Raw genomic sequence first — 20,552 nt, forward strand, 5'->3', positions numbered from 1 at the left:
CAGGTCCCACCCATGGGGTCTTCCCAGGCACCCTTCAGCCCCATCTGCCAGCTCCCATTTTTATTCAGCGCACATTTGTGCCTCTGGGCAGTCCCTGAGGAGGAGGCAATGGTGGCGGTGCTGGGACTTCTTAGTCCTTTGATGCTCATTGCACTTGTGGCTTGCTGACATGAAGTTTTGGTCTATTCCAGGGGGGTTGAGGTGGAGAGGAGATGCAGAATATGTGGGACGCTTCCAGTACCAACACCATTTCTGCTAATGTCTTGCCCCCGCCCGATCAGCTGATTCTTCATAAAACCCAAACCACAACTCCCTCCCCCCAACCTCAACCAGCTTGCCTTGAAGAAGCAGGGTCGATTAGACCATTTGATGCACACACTCGTGCAAAGGGAGGGGAAGGGGCGTCTTTGCAGACAAAGCTGCCGAGTGAGCAAGTAAGAGGGGTGGGTTTGTGGGGGGGGGGAGGGAAGGGGGGCGGAGGCTGCATTTCCCCATCTATTCCTCCCTCTGAAGCCAGGGACAGAAGGGGAGGGGAGAGAAGAAGGGATACGGCAGAAAGGGAGGGGTGTGATGTGTGCGTAAGGGGGGGCACTAATCCTGCCAGCCATTTGCCCACCCCACCCCCTTCTGCCAACTGGACACAGCCGGGAGCCCAGGTAGGAGAAGAGAGACCCTGCCTTGGTCCATCCTTAACCCCCCCAAACCCTCTTTATCTATTTGTCTTAAAGGATAACGGTGCTGCGGCAAGCGGGCGGGGGAGACGGGGGGGGGGCTGAAGGGAGCAGGCGGAGATGGGTGTGAACGGGAAAAGGGGAGCGGGGGGGACACTCTCCAAGGGGTGGCGATGGAAATGGTGGGGCTGGAAGATGGGGGGTTCACGGAGGCATCTGGCGGTGGGGGTGTAGGGATGCGAAGTGAGGGCGGGGCAGCAGGGAGTAGTGGGTGGGGGGTGGCTATGTAGGGCAACCGAATCCCCTCGCCGGCTGCTGGTTTCATCTATGGGCACAGAAATGGGATAAAGGGACTGGAGAGGGAAGGTGCAGCGAGGAAAAGGAGGGCGGCAGCGGGAGGGAGGAGGAAGAAAGCAGCTGGTTTTGGGGCTGGGGGAGATGTCGGAGGGTCTCGATCCCGTGTCTACGCGCGCGCGCCTGTGTTCCTTAACGAGAAATGGGTCGAAGAGTTGGACGGGCTGGCTAAGGGAGGTGGGAGAGGGAGGCTGAGTGTGGAGAAGCTTTGGCTCAGCCTTGCTCAGAAATGGGTGTGAAGGAAGGAGGGCGTGAGAAGGAAGTTGGAGATAAATGGAGGGGGGAGGGCAGTGGGTGTTTAGGAGGAGACGAAGGGGGCAGAGGGGTGGGCTGTGGCGAGCCTTTGCTGAAGCTACAACCCGATACTCTCTTTCCTGGAAGTAAGTCCCGAGGAACTCAATGGGACCAGCTACTGAGAAGACCCGTGCAGGATTTCCCCATAAGTCTCTCTGAATGGGGTTTTAGTGAGCAGGGGGGCAGTGAATGGCTGGCAGGGTGAAGAAGAGGGGTTTCCCCTTTGCAGCTGGGGACCGGGTTGGATGTGAGGAGTAGAAGATACAGGCGCGTCTCGGAGTTAGAAAAAGGTTGCAAGGAGCTGTCCTTGGTAGCAGAAGGCGTTGGTCGTGTGGTCTAGGGAAGTCGGGTGCGGGGAGTGAAGTCACTGGGAGGAGGGGGAGAGGGGGGCGTAAAGAGTGAGGCAAAACAGGTGAGGAGGGAAGGATTTGTGGAGGTGAGCTCCCACCAGGGGGAAGATGAAGGATAGAAGCGGGAGTCCCCAAGGGAGGCGGTTTGGGTGGTGGGAAGGTGATTGTGGATGGATGCTGTGAAGGAGAAATTGCCCCTGGTACAAGAGGGAGAAGGAGGGACTGTGTGGGGCTTGGGTGTGTGGAAGCAGCCCAAAGAGAGGGGCGGCTCTGGTGGGGGGGGGGGGCGCCAAGGTGGGTTTGCCCAGTTGGGTGTGGTCTTAGAGAAAGGGAAGGGAGGGAGGGATGTTGCCTATGTAAAGCACAGGACACATTCACACGTGAGATCCTCTGTCCCAAAACAGGTGATTTATCTGAGAAAGGGAATTCCGTCCAAGGTAGGGTCAAGCACTATCTCTATGATGTGTGGTCCCCAAGCTGGTTTCCAAGCTCACGCCCCAGCTACCTGCGGTATAAATGAGACTTAGATGATTTTATGATGCTTGCATCTTTAATGTACAACAATTCCCATTCTGTTTGGCAGAAGAAGCTGTCGGAAGACCAATGGCTCTCCTTAAGCCAGGTCTTTGCAGCAACTATAACGTGTGACTGCTTGCAGAGGATGGACTGGTGAGGGACAAAGCACACAGAACTACCCTAAGTCAAAGGAGAGTCTGCATCAGCACTATGCTGTGTGTGTGTGTGTCCTCTTCTTATAAGAGAAAATGCTTAGCAGTGGACCAAGGATGTGATGTAATGGCAAGGCTGTGGGTGGGTGCAGGAGAGAGTGGGTGAGACCATTGGTGACTTGACCATGGGGCCTGTCAGGATGACTTCAATGGCATACGGCTTCAACAGATGGGGGAATCAGCCTCCCCATGGCTGATCCTCCGTTTGAGGAAGGCAGCAGCTGGTTGCCAGAGCCAGTAACTGGGAAGGAATTGTTGAGGCTGTCAAGCACAGAGATTGGCTGGTCAGGCTAATCGGAGGTGTCAGGCAAAGATCTCTATGTGGTGGCCCAGGATTTACATCTGCTGCACAGCAGGCAATCAAAATGTGTGCAGGGCACATGCAAGTGTGTGGAAATAAGGTAACGGTTTTAAGGATCAATGTCCATTGCATTGGGGTTTGACATAAAATAATAATCTGCCCCGGGAACAAATCAGGTCTCTGTGCGTCTGAATTGCACAAAGTGGTGGCCCTGCCACATGTCAGCCTTCTTGGTGTGCCTGCTGAATGGGTACTAGAGAAATTGTGTGGTTGCCCATTGCACTATGTGGATCAGCAAGGAGCAGGATGTCAAGGACAACTGCCTTGGTCGTGTGGAGGTGTTCCATGCCTCCAGGCTCCATAATAATCGGATAGCTGTGTCAGTCAGAGAATCTGTTATGGCATCCTTCTGCCAGCCAGTGTTTTAATCATGTTGTCTGTCTGTGTCTCGTTCAAAGAATGTGTCAGTCAGGAAGCAGGAACATGGTAATGAGAACCAGTATATCATGACAATTGTTGTAGCACTTTTTTAAGAGGGGGAAAACACACATCCCTGCCACTCTTCCCTCTTACAAACAACAGGACTAAAACAGCTTTGGAGAACCACTTGGCCAGATTGTAGGAAGGAATGCATGAACACAGCACCCTGCATTCTTGACATATGATTTCCTAACCCATTTATGCCTCTAGAGAAGAACTCAAAATCTCCCCTGGTTGTTGCTTCCCTCCAAATAATATATTTCATATTCCCATTAATTTCAGTGGTGCTTTTGCAGGAAAGCCAATGGATTGTGCTCTGAAGTCTGAGCATAATAAAGCCAAAGTCTGCCTGCAAATCGTATGCACGTTTACCTGTGAGAGTAAGTTCCATTTGAATCAGGATCAGTCCCAGTGGTATCCACAGGGAAATTAGCACAGTCTGTCGGCTGCGGGGGAGCTGCCTCTGGCCTGTAGGTCAGAGATGGCCCATGGGGCTTTCCCATCCATCCTACCCCCTCCCCTCTTCTCCCTCCCATGTGATTTGGTGCCCTTCACATCGTTAAGGTTTCCTTTTTCCTCTCTACAAGATCTATACCAGCTCCCTCTAGCTTCTATTTTCTTCCGATGATCCATGCCCTCTCCCTCTCCCTGCAACTGATCATACCTTCTAAAATTGCATTGCCTTTGCACATTTTAACATCGCAGTATACTGTGTCCAGGCCAAGCGCCCCAGATCTTCGAGAGGTAGGTCAGACCTGAAAGTGCAGAAGTTGTAACATCGTTTGTTGAAGATTATCAACCCACAGCATCACTCATATGGTCCATCCTTTGTCAAAGAACTGAATTGAAGGAAGGGGAAAAGAAGAGGGGGATCAAGGCTGGTCAGTCCCCACCCTGAAATTTCATTGTGAAGACTCTGGTGGAAAGGGATTCAAGGTGGAGATTAGTGATAACTCACCTAAGCAGAGGCTAGCATGACCTAGGAAGGAGTCTGATGGAATAATTATGTTTGCCAAGATTTAATTTCTCCTCTGCAGAAGCAGTAAATTTAAGATAATTCAATATGGTTCCAGCCCCTACTGCTCCCCTCCAATACCAACCCGCAGTTGAATTCTGCATACACATTCCCTGTATGTAGTGAGAGTCTGCTTCTGTTTTGCTCATCTCACTGTGGCGAAAGATGCTCTTGGTTCTGCATACCAGTTCTACAGTCTCTCTCCTTGGATCAGATGTGAACTGTCCTGATCATTTCCAATTCCTGATAAGCCGATGCAAGGTATTTGATACACTGGATGTTTTGGAGTCGTGTGTGTTTGTGCGTGTTTGTGTGTGTCCTTTGACTTGGTCTCATCTGACTTTGTGAGCTCTAGGGTGCAGTCTGAAGGCCACCACTCAATGAAACTCAGCACATCTGGGTCTGGTCACTGCCTGGATAGGAGATGTGCATCATATTGAATTCTATGATGGAAGAAAAACAGGTTAAAAATGTAAATAATCATGCATACAGCTCTACAGTCGCACATTCATTTGGGACCTTGTGTCTTCTGATAATGCTTTGCAGTTAACAGCCTGATATATGATGAGAGTCTGCTTTGCTGTTACACAACTATAGCGGCACTGCAGCACGTGCCAGGGAAGTGTCCCAACAGATCACAGGATGCCCACCAGGAAGTACAGTTGTTTGTTTGTTTGTGTTATCACATGTGTGTCTCTTTTTTAAAAAAACACACCTGTGCAGCGGCTTACGATTTTAATCACTAAAACTGTACACTAACAAACATTGATAATGATAAAAGCCACAACAGTTTTAGCATGAGCTTAGGCCAGCAAACAAACAAAGCATAACAAACCAACTGATTTCTAAAGGCTTTCTGAAAAATAAACATTTTAGCTCAGTTTTCAGAAGACAGCAGGGGAGAAACTATTCACCTGTCTCATAAAGAGTTCCCAGAACATCAGAGCTGCGACTGAGAAGACGCTGACCCTATTTGGGAGCGAATCCAACCTCTCCGTAGAGCATCAGCAACAGGTCTTCATCAGAAGATCTTAAGAGTTCACAAGGACTCTAAACCGCTAGGATTTTAAGGGCAGATGTCTCAAAATAGGTGATATTTAAGAACAGTCGCATACATCTGTCTGCAGGTGGCCTGCTGCTGTTGCTGCATTTTCCGCTAGCTGAAGTTTCCAAACTATCTTCGAGCACATGTGGAGGGCTTCAGAGGGCTCTAATCTGGAAGCCACCAAAGCATGCACAACAGTGCCTTGATCCCCCAGCGGTAGGTGAACAACCATAGCTCAGCTGGAAGAGCATCTGCTTTGCATGCAGATGGTCTGAAGTTCAATCCCCAGCAGCTCCAGGTAAGGACTGGGAAAAAGGCACCTTCCTGGAACACTGGAGACCTGCCCCCAGTCAGTGGAAAAAATACCCGATGGTCTGATCTGGTCTAAGGCAGCTTCCAGGTATAGGTGGCGTATCAGCCAAAGATGAATGATGGGTCCACTTGTTTGCACTGATAGCTGTGGTGCAGGCAGTCCAGAAGGCCAGTATACGCAGGGCATTTTTATTTTATTTTTTTTAAAGATATTTATGGAGGTTTCAACATATTACAAAAATTAGAAATAATAAAAAAGAGAAGAAAAAAAGAAAGAAAGGAAAATACAAAATGCAAAATAAAAACAGTTAAAAACAAATCAGTCTCTCCATATCTTATCTTTCATTTGCTTATTTCCCTGACCTCCTCACACCTCCCTTTCTTGTATTCCATTTCAATTGGTTAATTCAGCAAATCCTTTCCCTCTTTAATTTTATCTTAATCTTTTATCTTAATATATTATAGTTTTAGATTATCACCCGTTAATAATCCATTTTTACATATTCCTTAACATTACTGTTAGCAAAAACCACTTAACTTCAATCCAACATCATTCTAACATTCATTAATTTTACAGTGTTTCTGTAAGTAGTCTTTAAATTTCTTCCAATCTTCTTCCACTGACTCTTCTCCCTGGTCTCGGATACGCAGGGCATTTTTAGAAGGGAATGCCATAAACACCTGCTTGCAAGTATGCATCATTGAGGTACATTTGCAAAGGAGCTGCCTTTGGCTATCGGGCCCTGTCAGGGAGTCCGTTTTACGTGTGAAGTGGTCCACTGACCAGAGCCGCCAGTTTCATGCCTGCTATTTCCAGAGGGCCAAAGCGCCCCCCACCCCCATACTTCCATTTGTACTTAGCCCTTCTCACAATTCCTAAGAGCTGTGCCTCGGGCAAGAGGATGCCTTTAGTTTTGTGCATGTCCTTGATAACAGTTGTTCTGGTGTGTGTTTTCAAGTGGGCTAGTGTTTGCAGCTACTTTATTGATTTAAAACAGGAGCATTTATTTCTTGTTTGAGTTCCATTTCAACCTCCTTTCAAAGACTGCTTTCCCCAGTTTTGTTTCTGGAAAGAGAAAAGCATAGATATTGACTCTGGAGTGTTGGCATTAGGAATGCCATTCAGGGAAGGCAGGGACGGCCCCATGTGATGGAGCACTTAGCTGCTCTCGAGCCCATTCTCTGGTTCTGTACGCTATGTAGCCTATTGTTAAGCAGCGGAATAGAGATGCATACAAGGTGCGCTTGCCAGAGATCTCTGTGCATTCAAAAAGGGGTGAGGCAGGTGAATAAAAACTGTCGTAGTTACTGTGAAGTATAAAAGAAGAAAAGAATCACAACACACACACACACACACGTAACAATTTTCCTTTATGCAGTGGTATGTCTTAAAGTATGTGTGCATGTTGTTTCTTTGTTTTGCTTTTTGCAATTTAATTTAAGGTATCCACAAACCAGCTGCTAGGGCTTATCTCCCAACCACTTAAATCTCTTTCTCACCTTCATCCACCCATTACTGAAATCTGAAATGGCACCTTGAGTTTATGCTTAACATCACTCGCCTTACGCATTTGTTGGCAGACTCTTCATTAAGCATTCCTCCAAGTCCATTTCCAAGGGCAACGTAAAAGCTGAACCTGAATTTCTGCCAAATAAGAAACTGGGCGAAATTTAATATAAATGCAATCTATGGAGGAGGAGGTCCTGTTACGTCTGCCACAGGTTCCCTAGGTCCGCTAAATGGTACTGCAGGGAAGACCTCCTCCATGCAGGCCCCCAACTTGTGTGAAATGAGTTACCTCTGGAGATGTGCCAACTGTTAGGTGCTCCCACTGGCAACTAGAAACACACGTCTCCCACACAAGCTTCTCCATGAAATGAAAAGCGGAATGCAAATGCTTTTCATGAAGCGATAAGTGGTTTCTTAGTCCTTCTTGTAGATCTTGCAGAGTAAAGGGCCCACAGGGGCTCTTTAGATATATTGGAGCCAGGTTGTAACAGAAGGTAACAGAACTCTTGGGAACAGAAGGGCTGTGTGCATCACTTAGATTGACATGTGCCCAGCGCTAGAAACTCAGATATATAAGCAAGGTGTCAAATGGCGTCTTAAAACTAGGTTACAGCTTCCACCTCAGAATGTCTATTCTCCAGAGGGTTGGACTGGATTATCCTCAAGGTCCTTTCCAATGCCACAGTTCTATGATCCTATCATCTCATCTATGTTACTTGACTGTAGCTTGCTCTCACAACAATTCACTTGTCCCAGTATGCAAGGAAGAGAAACACACACAGTGGAAATGGAACCGGAATAAACGATGGACAAAGGCAGAGGTTTTAAAACTGTGGCCGCCAACCTGGAGCCCAGAAATCTCCATGTAGTTGCTACTGGAACCACTCCAGTAGCAAAACGCGCCTGGCGCCTGGCTAATTTCTAACAGCGCATGTGCCATTCAATGGAATGGCAATATTGGGTTGTGTTGGTCGGAAAGATGGTGATGGTAGCGATGGTGTGTATTTGAGTGGTGGGGCCAGCTGGATCATGAGGCAGAGTGAGGAAACTGACTCAGGTGTCACAGGGGGGTGGGCAGTTGTATCAGTCCTTGACTGTTCTGCATAGCTGTCAACTTTCAGATTTGAAAATAAGGGATCAGTAGCCTCACATGTCCCGGGGACAGTCTACAGGATATCTAACAATCCAAGGAAGCAGTGGGAAATGGCACTGGAATAAGGGAATATCCCACAAAAAAGGGAAGGTTGACAGCTACGCTATTCTTTCTGAACCTCCCAGCCACCTCTCTCTGTTGAAGGTAGAGTGATGTATGTCACACAGCGCCCTGCTAAACTAGCTTGCTGACTCAGATGTGAGTCCCATTGTCAGTGCTGAAATGAGATCCAGAGGGGATGCAATGTTTTATTTTGCCTCAGGCGGCAGAGTGTCTTGGGTTGGCCTTGTTGAGAGAGTGTCCTCACCTGGATGGGTGCCACCCATTCCAAAGTAAAATAAAATAAAATAAAATGCTGGGCTCAAGATTGCTGAAAGAGAAGGAAATAAATACTAACCCCCAATCTTTGGTGTTGAAAGACCTGCCTGAAGCTACTTAGGTGAAAGGGAAAGCTAAATTCAGACGCATTCTGTTCATATTTTAGTATATATTATATGATACGTTGTTGTTTAGTCGTTTAGTCGTGTCCGACTCTTTGTGACCCTATGAACCAGAGCATGCCAGGCACTCCTGTCTTCCACTGCCTCCCGCAGTTTGGTCAAACTCATGCTGGTAGCTTTGAGAACACTGTCCAACCATCTCGTCCTCTGTCATCCCCTTCTCCTTGTGCCCTCCATCTTTCCCAACATCAGGGTCTTTTCCAGGAAGTCTTCTCTTCTCATGAGGTGGCCAAAGTATTGGAGCCTCAGCTTCACGATCTGTCCTTCCAGTGAGCACTCAGGGCTGATTTCCTTCAGAATGGATGCGTTTGATCTTCTTGCAGTCCATGGGACTCTCAAGAGTCTCCTCCAGCACCATAATTCAAAAGCATCAATTCTTCGGCGATCAGCCTTCTTTATGTTCCAGCTCTCACTTCCATACATCACTATTCTATTTGCCAGGAGGTGATGGGACCAGTGGCAATGGTCTTCATTTTTTTGATGCTGAGCTTCAGACCATATTTTGCGCTCTCCTCTTTCACCCTCATTAAAAGGTTCTTTAATTCCTCCTCACTTTCTGCCATCAAGGTTGTGTCATCTGCATATCTGAGGTTGTTGATATTTCTTCCGGCAATCTTAATTCTGGCAAGGGATTCATCCAGCCCAGCCTTTCGCATGATGAATTCCGCATATAAGTTAAATAAGCAGGGAGACAATATACAGCCTTGCTGTACTCCTTTCCCAATTTTGAACCAGTCAGTTGTTCCATATCCAGTTCTAACTGTAGCATCTTGTCCCACATAGAGATTTCTCAGGAGACAGATGAGGTGATCAGGCACTCCCATTTCTTTAAAAACTTGCCATAGTTTGCTGTGGTCGACACAGTCAAAGGCTTTTGCATAGTCAATGAAGCAGAAGTAGATGTCTTTCTGGAACTCTATAGCTTTCTCCATAATCCAGCACATGTTTGCAATTTGGTCTCTGGTTCCTCTGCCCCTTCGAAATCCAGCTTGCACTTCTGGGAGTTCTCGGTCCACATACTGCTTAAGCCTGCCTTGTAGAATTTTAAGCATAACCTTGCTAGCATGTGAAATGAGTGCAATTGTGCGGCAGTTGGAGCATTCTTTGGCACTGCCCTTCTTTGGGATTGGGATGTAGACTGATCTTCTCCAATCCTCTGGCCACTGCTGAGTTTTCCAAATTTGCTGGCATATTGAGTGTAGCACCTTAACAGCATCATCATTTAAATTTTTAAATAGTTTGTCTGGAATATCATCACTTCCACTGGCCTTGTTATTAGTGGTGCTTTCTAAGGCCCATTTGACTTCACTCTCCAGGATGTCTGGCTCAAGGTCAGCAACCACACTACCTGGGGTGTACAAGACATCCATTTCTTTCTGGTATAATTCCTCTGTGTATTCTTGCCACCTCTTCTTGATGTCTTCTGCTTTTGTTAGGTCCTTTCCACTTTTGTCTTTTATTATGGTAATCTTTGAACGAAATGTTCCTTTCATATCTCCAATTTTCTTGAACAGATCTCTGGTTTTTCACATTCGATTGTTTTCCTCTATTTCTTTGCATTGCTCGTTTAAGAAGGCCTTCTTGTCTCTCCTTGCTATTTTTTTGGAAATCTGCATTCAATTTCCTGTATCTTTCACTATCTCCCTCGCATTTTGCTTGCCTTCTCTCCCCCACTATTTGTAAGGCCTCATTGGACAGCCACTTTGCTTTCTTGCATTTCCTTTTCATTGGGATGGTTCTAGTTGCTGCCTCCTGTATAATGTTACGAGCCTCCATCCATAGTTCTTCAGGCACTCTGTCCACCAAATCTAAATCCTTAAACCTGTTCCTCACTTCCACTGTGTATACATAAGGGATTCGGTTTAGATTGTATCTTACCGGCCCAGTGGTTTTTCCTACTTTCTTCAGTTTAAGCTTGAATTTTGCTATAAGAAGCTGATGATCTGAGCCACAGTCAGCTCCAGGTCTTGTTTTTGCTGACTGTATAGAGCTTCTCCATCTTTGGCTGCAGAGAATATAATCAATCTGATTTTGGTGCTGCCCATCTGGTGATGTCCATGTGTAGAGTCGTCTCTTGTGTTGTTGGAAAAGCGTGTTTGTGATGACCAGCTTGTTCTCTTGGCAGAACTCTATTAGCCTTTGCCCTGCTTCGTTTTGAACTCCAAGGCCAAACTTGCCAGTTGTTCCTTTTATCTCCCTACTTTAGCATTCCAATCCCCTATAATGAGAAGGACATCCTTCTTTGGTGTCATTTCTATAAGGTGTTGTAAGTCTTCATAGAATTGCTCAATTTCAGTTTCTTCAGCACCAGTGGTTGGTGCATAAACTTGGATTACTGTGATGTTAAATGGTCTGACTTTGATTCGTATCGAGATCATTCTATCATTTTTGAGATTGCATCCCAGTACAGCTTTCGCCACTCTTTTGTTGACTATAATATATCATAATATGATATATTATGATATAATTGTGTCATTAGAAAGGCATGTACAGTAGCTATGAATTATTGCTCTATGAATAGCACCTGTTATGTTATTCCATATATAGGAGCAATTAAAATAAACGAAAACCTTGCATCCCAGCTGAATTCATATTTCCATATAATGCTAAAAGCCATTCACCTTTCTTTACAAACCAAGCATCATATACCTTATTTCTCTTGAGCACGTGTCTAATAAGAAGTAGCAATTTTCGCAACGACGTCCCATATCCTATAAAAAACCAACCACATAGAAGAGAGGCGATGTTATTTCCTCCCTCCCCCATATGCAGCTGTCACAATTTTTGCACCCGTTGATCAGTTGGTCAACCTTTTTGCACATCAACCTGATCCACACATTGCTTTAGACCAGGGGAGAGGGCAGTGCTTTCCCCCCCAGGGGTAGGCAGGGGTACGCATACCCCTAAACATATAATGAATCTAAATTTGGCCTCATTGAGGGGCAGTATTTCAATACGAGTAGGAAAATGAGAGTACCCCTAAACATTTTGTTTTAGAAACAAAGCACCGGGAAGGGGTATCTCCAGCAGAGCCAGGAACAATGAGAAATGGAACACAACCATCTCTGAAGGCCGTCAAGTCACCCATCCCTGCTTTAGGCAGCTCAAAGGGACACTGAAGGCTGCTAGGGGGGTGGAGGACTCTGGGAACTTGGCTGCAAGTTGAGAAGCGCTGGTCCATTGGCCCTGGACTTTGGTTCTGCAGATCAGAGCCAGCACCAGGCAGTGAGGGGGAAGATGGCTGCTTCTCCACCCTGAACATTCCCCCTCCTCTAACTCTCCTCTAATCCAGGTAGCTGCCTGCCATGTCGGACGACGCTGAGAAGACCGAGGCTCCCCCAGAACAGGAGCAGCAAGGGAAGGAGGAGGAGAAGAAGCAGGAGCAGGGGAAGCCTGAGGATCATGCCCAGGAGGAGGAGGAGGAGGGGAAGCCTGAGGAGCAGCCCAAGCCGCAGTCCCCACCTAAGAGCCCCAAAGGCCCAGAGACCCCCGCATCGCCTGTGATGGTGACGGTGACCATTGAGGAGGAGACGGTGGGGGAGCCCCAGGAGAATGGGGACCCCCCGGGGATTAGGGCTGGCTCAGCTGAGGAGATAGGGACCACCCCGGCCCCACCCACTAGCCCCCCAGCCCGCTCCAAGTCGGCGTCGTTGAATGACCTGAAGCCTCAGAACAGCATCAATGGCGGCCCAAGGGCTGTCGCGAGGGGCAGTTTGTCCGGGTCTCAGGTGCACCTAGCGGGATCCGCGGGGTCTCCGCGTGCCAGCCTGAGCCGGCAGGCCTCTGCAACAGGATCGGCAGCTGGTGAAGCTGGGGAGAAACCCAGAGACTACATATTCATTGCTGCCCTCTCCTGTTTCTGCCCAATCTGGCCTATCAACATCGTCGCCTTTGTGTATTCTGTCATGGTAAGTGCAAAGGGAGTGGCGCCTCTCTCTCTCTGTGTGTGTGTTTGTGTGTGTGTGTGTGTATTTGGTTTGTGTGTCCTGGAACAACTAGGAGAGCCACCTGCTGCTTTGATACACCCACCAGCACCAAGGCTGTCCCCACAATAGCGCTTCCTTGTCACTCTTCTCTTTCGTTTGCCCCTTGAGGTTGTGGGTCAATCTCCTCCTCAGCCAAGGAGCAAGGCTACTAACTTGGAAGTGGCTCAGTCTGCTGCTTAAAATCTCAGACTGGAGCACCTCCTCACAGGTAAATCTATCCACACAAGAAGACAGTCTGGGACACCTCTCCAAGAGTCGACCAACCTACTAGAAAGTTTCCTTCAGGTTTCCTATTTGGTAAAACCCGCTAAATGTAACAAAATAGGTTTGGCGGCTCATGCCAGCTGACCATTCACAATCCACCCAAATCCATTTTGGGCACACACTACCACCCTACAAGCCTCTCACTGCGCAATCCTTTCTGTGTCTTCTCAAAAGTAAGTTCCGTTGAACTACACGAGGTTTACTTTCAGGTGGGCATAGGATCACAGGCTTAAATTCTGTTTTCTTGTGTCTCGTTCTTCCGCTGGGAAGCTCAGAGATTGCTTCTATCCAAGCAGCAGCCAAGAAGGATCTCAACTTCTTGGCTTCTTGCCATAGCATTAGGTCCTCTCCCAAACCACATGCACTGATGCCGCTGCCTCGTGACAGGTCAGGCCGTGAGTCCCCCTGGCTGCTGTCCCCTTTAACTGGCAGCGGATTGACAGGCTCTTTGGCAAAGGTCCTCCCCTCATCTGCTGCCAGAGATGCCTTTTGTTGAAGGTGCTGAGGACCCGGCCTGGGACAGCACAGCAAGACTCTCACCCCACAGCCCTGGCTTTTCCCCAGCAGCCAGCCAGGTGAGGCAGTGGGCGGGGGCCCCAGGGGTTCAGAAGGGCCTCTCACCAGCCTGACCCAGCTCTGCTGCCATTCACCTCCCAGCGGACCCCCTGGATGGCTGTTTTAGTGGTATCGTCTGTGGTGACTGCCTGCTTTCTTGATGAATATGGTGGCCCCAGCCTATAGATCTATGAAATCTACAGCAGAAGGCAGGGGCTGCTGCTGCTGCTGCTGCCATAGCAGCTGAAACAGAAGCACACACTGCCTTGGCTGTGGGTGGGTGTTGGTGGCACCATGCTGAGGGCCCCCTGAGTGTGGGCCCATTTTCTTCTGACAATGCACGCAAGTGTAGAGTTTTCTCTTTCAATTCTCCCTGTTCTTCCTTTAACCAAAAGGCTGTATGTCAGGACAATCACCAAACCCTTGCTCCTTTTTTTCTTTTTTCTTTTTTAATTCCTTGCCAGTCCCGGAACAGCTTCCAGCAAGGAGACATTGACGGCGCCCGGCGCCTGGGACGGGTAGCAAAGCTGCTGAGCATTGTCGCGTTGGTCGGGGGGGTGCTCATCATCGTGGCATCTTGCGCCATCAACTTCGGAGGTGAGTATCCCGAGGACCAAGGGGTGGCGAGGACTCTTGGCCAAACACTTTGTCCTTTAAGCTCTCACCCCCTTGCCCAGTCTTCTGCTGCAGTACAAAGAAACCAGCAGAATGGGATTCCAGGGATTTGGGGTTTTTTGGAAAAAGTAACATTTGTGATCAGTTTGGCCAGAGAAGAGCTTAGCAAAGCATTATGGGACGTAGAGAGCCTAGGGATGGAAACACGAATGGTGGCTCATTTGCACACATGCCACCTGACAGTGTATTTTGGCTGGATCCTGATGGCCTGAGTGCTTTTGAGGGGGACCTGTGGGACACCATCAGGTCTGAGGAGAATATATTATTATTAGAATCCTTAATATTGCCGTTTAAAAAGTCGGCATCTGCCACGGCACTCGGCGCTTAGTCACAGAAGTATTGTTTTAAACCAATTTCACTTTATAGTCAAGGGGTGTATAAATTTTATGAAATAAACAAACAGATGGAACAATTTCTAGTCAAGAATATATGTTTGTATCAGATTGTGACCTCTCTCTGAGCCAATGGAATAGAGGGGGCTGCTTAAAATAAGGGGAATTGGCTATCTTTGTAAGAGTTGCCCTTCTTAAGAGAAAGGCTTATCAGTGGAGAGATAATATACATATATAATGCAGGCGCTAAGTTAATTCTGTAGCCAAACTGGGGCTACTGAGAGAAAAAGGGGGAGGAATCAGCAAGTTTGCGGAATTTTGCAGGAGATGATGTTGGGCGTGGGGGGGGGGGGAGAGAATAACAGAAAACTCCATTAAGCCCCCAACCTGAAGGAGCCCAGGAAGGGCTAAGCATGCTCAGAAATCATGAAATGCTGAGTGTCTGTTTAGGGAAGCTTTTAATGTTTAACAGACTATTGTGTTTTAATATTTGTTGGAAGCCGCCTAGATGGGCGTGGTATAAATAATAAATTATTATTATTATCTGTTGGGAAGGAAAGACAAGGGTGGATGTGGGACGGAGGAAGCATGGCTGGCTGGAACACTGAATATAGGGAGCACTCCACGCCACAACATTTTGTTGCCAAAACTCAAGAAGAGTGTGAAAGGTGGGGGGGGGGGGTTGGTGTGTGTGTGTTTAGAAACCAAATCAAAGAAAGGGACTGCCTCTCCTACCCCTTTCATATCCTGCTCTGTACACTTACAAAAGTATTTTGAGAGTTCAGGAGAGCAGTCAGGATCACCGTTACCTGAGGAGTGAGGCAAGTTCCATGCCTTCCCTTCTCAAAAGAAAAGAGCTTTTCTTTTCCTCATAAAGTTGTCCCCTACACCTCCATTTTCTTTCTCACCCTCTGGGGAAAATGGCAGCTTCTTGAAATGGTCAGTTTTATCCCCTTTGCTGTATGCTCTGCTTTTCATGTCCTCCCTTCAGAGCAACCCCCCTCCCAAAATTATTACACATTATCCCAAAATTATTACACATTATCCCAGATATGGGGAACCTGTTGTCCTCCAGATGTTTTCTCCAGATGTTACAACTCCCACTAAGCCTGACCTTTGACCCAGGCTGATGGAAATGGGAACCCCCAAAACATTTGGATGGCTACAGCCTCCCCTCCCCTCACATTACACAGTGCTTTTCATAAGGTTATGTTGGCCTGGCCTTCAACCACAACCTTGGCCCTAATTCTACACAGCAGGCCATCTTCATAACTACGAATGTCTCCTCAGAACCCTTTCCCATCCTAACTTCCCTGCTTCCTGCTGCCAGCATACCTAAAGCAGCCAAAAACAAAAAAAGGAGAAAATAAGTGCATCCCTCAGACCTTCCCCTGACGTTGCCTCCTTAGCCTCCATGTTGCTTTCCCAATGACCTGTTCCCACATGCTCCAGATTCCAGTGGAAGCCAGGTGTGGGGAGGTTGAATTGGGGCATGTGTGAAAATGTTTTCCCCTCCATGTTTCTTTCCAGGTAGTAAAAATCTCCTTCTTCTGTTCTCCTTCCCTGTGTTCTTATTCCGCTCCCCCAACCCGCCTTGCCCCTGAATCCCTCTCCTTCCCCACCCAAACCCCTCAGTGTTCCAGTGAAGGCGGCACTCAACTTGCCACTTCATCCCTAGCACCGAAACGTTCACCTTTGGAGCTGGGAGCCAGCATGAGTACAGAACATCCATCCCATGTCCCCATCCATCTCTGAACCATGCAAAAACAGGAGCACAAGAACGGAGATGAGAGAGAGAAAGAGAGAGGGACACGAGAGAGCGAAACTGAGAGAAACAACGTCTTTGTTATGCTTGCATGTGTCCCATCCTTCTAGGGATTTTAGCTAACCAAAAATAAGGTGAAACAGGAGAAAGGAAACAAAAATTAGATGGGGAGGTATTCTCATCTCCTCTTTCCTCTCCGCCATTTTCTCCCTCTCTCTGCACTCTCTCTCACTCTCCTTCCATCCATCCAGTCATCTGTTCAACCAATGACCCATCTGCCCATCTTCCATCCACTGCCAAATTTCGACAGCAAATAAAACTCTTTCGATATTCCATGTTTACAAGAACCTGCCGGAGAAAAGCTCTTTTTCCCCACCCCCCTGGGAAGGAGGTGGGGAGCATGTTTACATGTTTGCTGGGAACAAATGAACAGAACCAGCAGCAGCAAGAGAGGAAACACGTCTCCTGCTCTCATCCGTCGTGTTTACAAAGACAGCAAGCAGGAACAAGCAGGGAAGAGCCCACCAGAGCCCACTGAGCGTTCTGCAGGTGGGAGTTTCTTGTAGTGAGTTAACTGTTGCGTCAGAGGAGGTTTGCTAACAAGGAGGCCGGAGCTGCCTGGATTTGGTGGCACACACACACACACACATAGGCGTGGAGGTTGGCTTGTATAACCGAATCCATCACCCAGCCACTCAACAGGAAAGAGAACGGCAGTGAAATTTATGGTATTGGCTGGAGAAATGAATAAAATCAATGTCGAGGGAATACCGCTCTGAGCAAAACGATTCTAACAAATGGGACCGGTGGAAGTTGGAGCGTGAAAGTGGAAATTGTGGACGAGGCAATGGAGGAGAAAGAAGGAGCCAAGGGCCTTGCAAAGAAGGGAACAGACTGGTAAGAGTGGTGGTGGGTTTTATGGGGGGGGGGGGAGAGGTGACACTACTCTCCAAACTGAAGGCGCAAGTACAAAAGAGGAGGAGGAAGAAAAAGGGCAGCTCAAGAAGTTGGAAAAATGGCAAATGAGCCAACGGGGGAACAAAAACCCACCAGTCATGAAGGAATAGAACTGGTGCTGCTGTATTTTTACATGAGAAAGTTGCTGGAATGAATGAAACTGGGAAGGATAGAGAACAGTATTAGTAGGCACCCCATTCAGAAGAAAAGAGAGCATGGGCCAAGGTGTCTCTTTATTAGAGCAGGGCCACAGGGTGTTGGGTTGCATAGGGTTCTTCAGCAGGGAAAAGGAAAGCGGAACATGGGTCTAAATGGAAGCAGGAAAAGGCAGGATGTCTAGCCGTTTCCAGAGGGGTTGCCTTGTTAGTCTGTTGCAGCAAATACAACAGGAGAGGTCTGTGGCCCCTTAAGAGAATAATGGTGTCTTGTGGCTTAAGCTGTCATGTACAGATGAATCAAGTGGTAATCTGAGTTTGCAGGCTCATCTAAATGGCGGGGTGAGGAGCGAGGTCAGAGCGAAACATAATGCAAAAAGTTCAGATTGTGACAATGACATAAAATGTAGGCAAACTAGTTGACAAAGTAGTATTGATGATAACACCGGGATCCTGACCTCGGTAAGCCAATTAATACACTTAGCTTACCAATGCCAGGATGCAGGTGCTATCATCAACACAGCTTTGGTGATGCATTTATTTGGGCATTGACAGCTGTCACAGTCTGTACTTTTTCAGCACATTTCCCTCCGACCTTGCTCATCTTTGTCCACCCTGTCCTGTCTCCCAATTATGTATACTCCATTCATCTGATAAGGTAGACTCTAGTCTACAGAAGCTTATGCAGCAATAAATTAGTCTTTGAGGTGAGACAATGCTCTGTTGTGTTTACATTTTCAGAGAAGCGGGGATGCCTACACATGGCATTTCGAAGTTCATTTGATGCGCCACGGGCATGCACATGGTTTTCGTGTGGTTTGGTTTTCATGATGCCCTTATCCAAAGGGCATCCTGTTTACCCCAGCCCCCATTCCCTGTGTTTCTTCTCAAACCCGACTTAACGTGATAAAAGAAAAAAGCACCATAAATAATAAAGTTGTTTTGTTGCTTTTGCTGCAAGAGACTAAGGGCCTTATGGCACCTTAAAGGCCATCAAATGTCATGGCATAAACTTCCATGAACCACTTTTATGCCATAATACATTGGTTAGTCTTTAAGCTATTTTGGTGTTTGTCATGTTGGCATATGTGGCTTTTAAGGGGAAGCGAAGTTTGGCGGAACACAGATTAAGAGAATCTGAAAGTATCCAGTTGGGGTGGGAGTCAGCTGAGACATTTGCTTATTTATATCCTGCCTTTATCCCAAGTTGGCATGGATTTAGGGCAGCAACAGGGCAGATTGGAGCACACACAAGAGGCAATGGAGGCAGTTAGGAGGGCATAGAAAGCTGTTTAGGCCAAGCCCTTTGGCATTAAGTTCCCTGGCCACACCAGGAAATCTGAATGTGTTTGCTCAGTTCTGGCAGGAGGCCATTTTTGAAAGGCAGAATGGATAGGGGAGGTCAGCAATCTCGTACACTCCTGACAAAAGAAACAGAGCCAGGAACTAAGGAGTGAGAAAACACCAAGGCCAGGAAAAGAGGTTCAAAGCAGAAATGTGTGAGTGAGAGAGACTGAGAGAGATGTGTGGTAAGACACCCCCCTCCCCTGAAAACAAGTTGAAAAACTGCTGGATGGGGAAAGTTATATACACAGAATTACAGAATGAAAGGCTAATGAATGAGATCAGCTGGTGGTGCGAGAGAGACGAAGGAAGCACCGAAGGCTACAAACTCCCTCTGGATGTGAAAATGATGACCCAGGCCAGTTTAAAATCCGCTGGAAGAGGAACTGTGTGTGTGTTGGGTGTCCTGCGAAGGGAAGCAGATAAGAGCAAGCCCTGCAGAGCCAAAGGCTGGAGAAGAGTGTTAAGACCACACTGGTAAGAGGAGCAACAGAACAAGAAAGGGGCGCCGGTAGAGGAGAGTCGAACTGTACTTCACTGACGGAGGAATACACAAGAGAGCATACACTCCATACCAAACGACAACAACAACAACTATTTTTAAAGGGCCCGATGGACAACTGTGTATGCTACTGGACAGAGACAACTGGGTGGGTGGGGTGGGGTGGGGGGAAGGGCACCAGCAAAGAATTGTGTGTGTGTCAGACACGAATTTTCACCCGGCACAATGTGACTAATTTTTTGCTTTGTTTCTCAGACTGTTATTCAATGGGGCTGGGGAGGGAGGGTGGGAATATGGGGGAAGGGGTGGTATAATGGCCTCCTCCTTCAAAATCTGTGCTCGGAGGATGTCACAGGGCTTTATTTAGGGTGAGGGGGTGACCTTAAGCTCCCCCCCCCGTTAATCCCATCTGCACGAATTATTAACCTCTGACCTTCCCTCAACTATCCCTCAGAAAAATAATAATTTTGCTCTCCCTTTGATGGGTGCATGGCGTAGAAGGCAGGGCAATTTTGTTGTTTTTCTCCCGCTTCCTGGAGACTGTAACTCTCTAAGGTGGGAAGGGATGGCAGGGGAAAGCTGTTGTCTTTTGATGTTGAAATGCAAGTATTCTAATCTGCATGTTTTTATATGCTTATATTTGGGGGGAGGGAAAGTTGAGGGGGCGAATCAGAAACTTGGAAGGGAGGAGAGAGCTCAGAGTGTATTATGGTGTGACAGTCAATTGGAAGGACGGCTTTGAGGGGGGAAATGGGTCAGGAAAGTGGTGAGGGGGCTGGCAGGTGAATGGCGGTCTCTTAGAGGAGGGGAAATAGGGTTCAGCGGGACCAAAATGGAAGGAGAGGTGGGTTCAGCGGGATTCAGGAAACCCAAATCTCAAACAGGATGGGGTCAGGAACAAGGAATTGTTTTGGGATGGATTGCAAATAACAGTGAGGGAAGAATTAGAACTTTGCACAGGGATCAGTAACTGGGGCCTGCTTAGTTATAGCCAGCCCACCGAGAGGGAGGTATCCAGTCCTCTCTTTAGCAAGAAGGGCAGTGGATTGGCCCACAGTCCACTTGGAGAAAGGGACCATTGTCCTGCAACCGCCATCCTGTAGCAGCTAACTCCAAGTGACCTGCTACATAGAATCGACTGCTGATCTGAGACTTCAGATCAAAGTTGGGGTCCACGATGCAATCTGAAAGGTGAGGTTCCATTCAGCCGATGTTCTCTCAAAGCTACCTTACCCGTTGCCCCTTCCCACCCACCCACCCCCGGTCTACAAAATAATCTGTTGCCTTGTTTTACACTCAAAACT

At 47.7% G+C, this 20,552-nt stretch overlaps 1 protein-coding gene across 3 annotated transcripts; it reads left to right on the forward strand.

The window, feature by feature from the left end:
* Nucleotides 1-258: 258 nt before the first annotated feature.
* PRRT2 (proline rich transmembrane protein 2) lies at nucleotides 259-17,479 on the forward strand. Of its 3 annotated transcripts, none has more exons than XM_083409794.1 (4): nucleotides 259-426; nucleotides 12,006-12,621; nucleotides 13,983-14,115; nucleotides 16,161-17,479. In XM_083409794.1, the coding sequence occupies exons 2-4, from the start codon at nucleotides 12,019-12,021 to the stop codon at nucleotides 16,169-16,171; spliced, it is 747 nt and encodes a 248-aa protein (XP_083265920.1). In that variant the 5' UTR covers nucleotides 259-426; nucleotides 12,006-12,018; the 3' UTR covers nucleotides 16,172-17,479. The 3 variants fall into 3 exon arrangements, with proteins under 3 accessions (XP_083265920.1, XP_083265918.1, XP_083265919.1); XM_083409792.1 differs by having other exon boundaries at nucleotides 264-434; XM_083409793.1 differs by lacking the exon at nucleotides 259-426 and adding an exon at nucleotides 493-656.
* Nucleotides 17,480-20,552: the final 3,073 nt, after the last annotated feature.

The sequence above is a fragment of the Podarcis tiliguerta genome (assembly GCF_965153285.1).
Source record: "Podarcis tiliguerta genome assembly, chromosome: 13".
Classification (NCBI taxonomy): domain Eukaryota; kingdom Metazoa; phylum Chordata; class Lepidosauria; order Squamata; family Lacertidae; genus Podarcis; species Podarcis tiliguerta.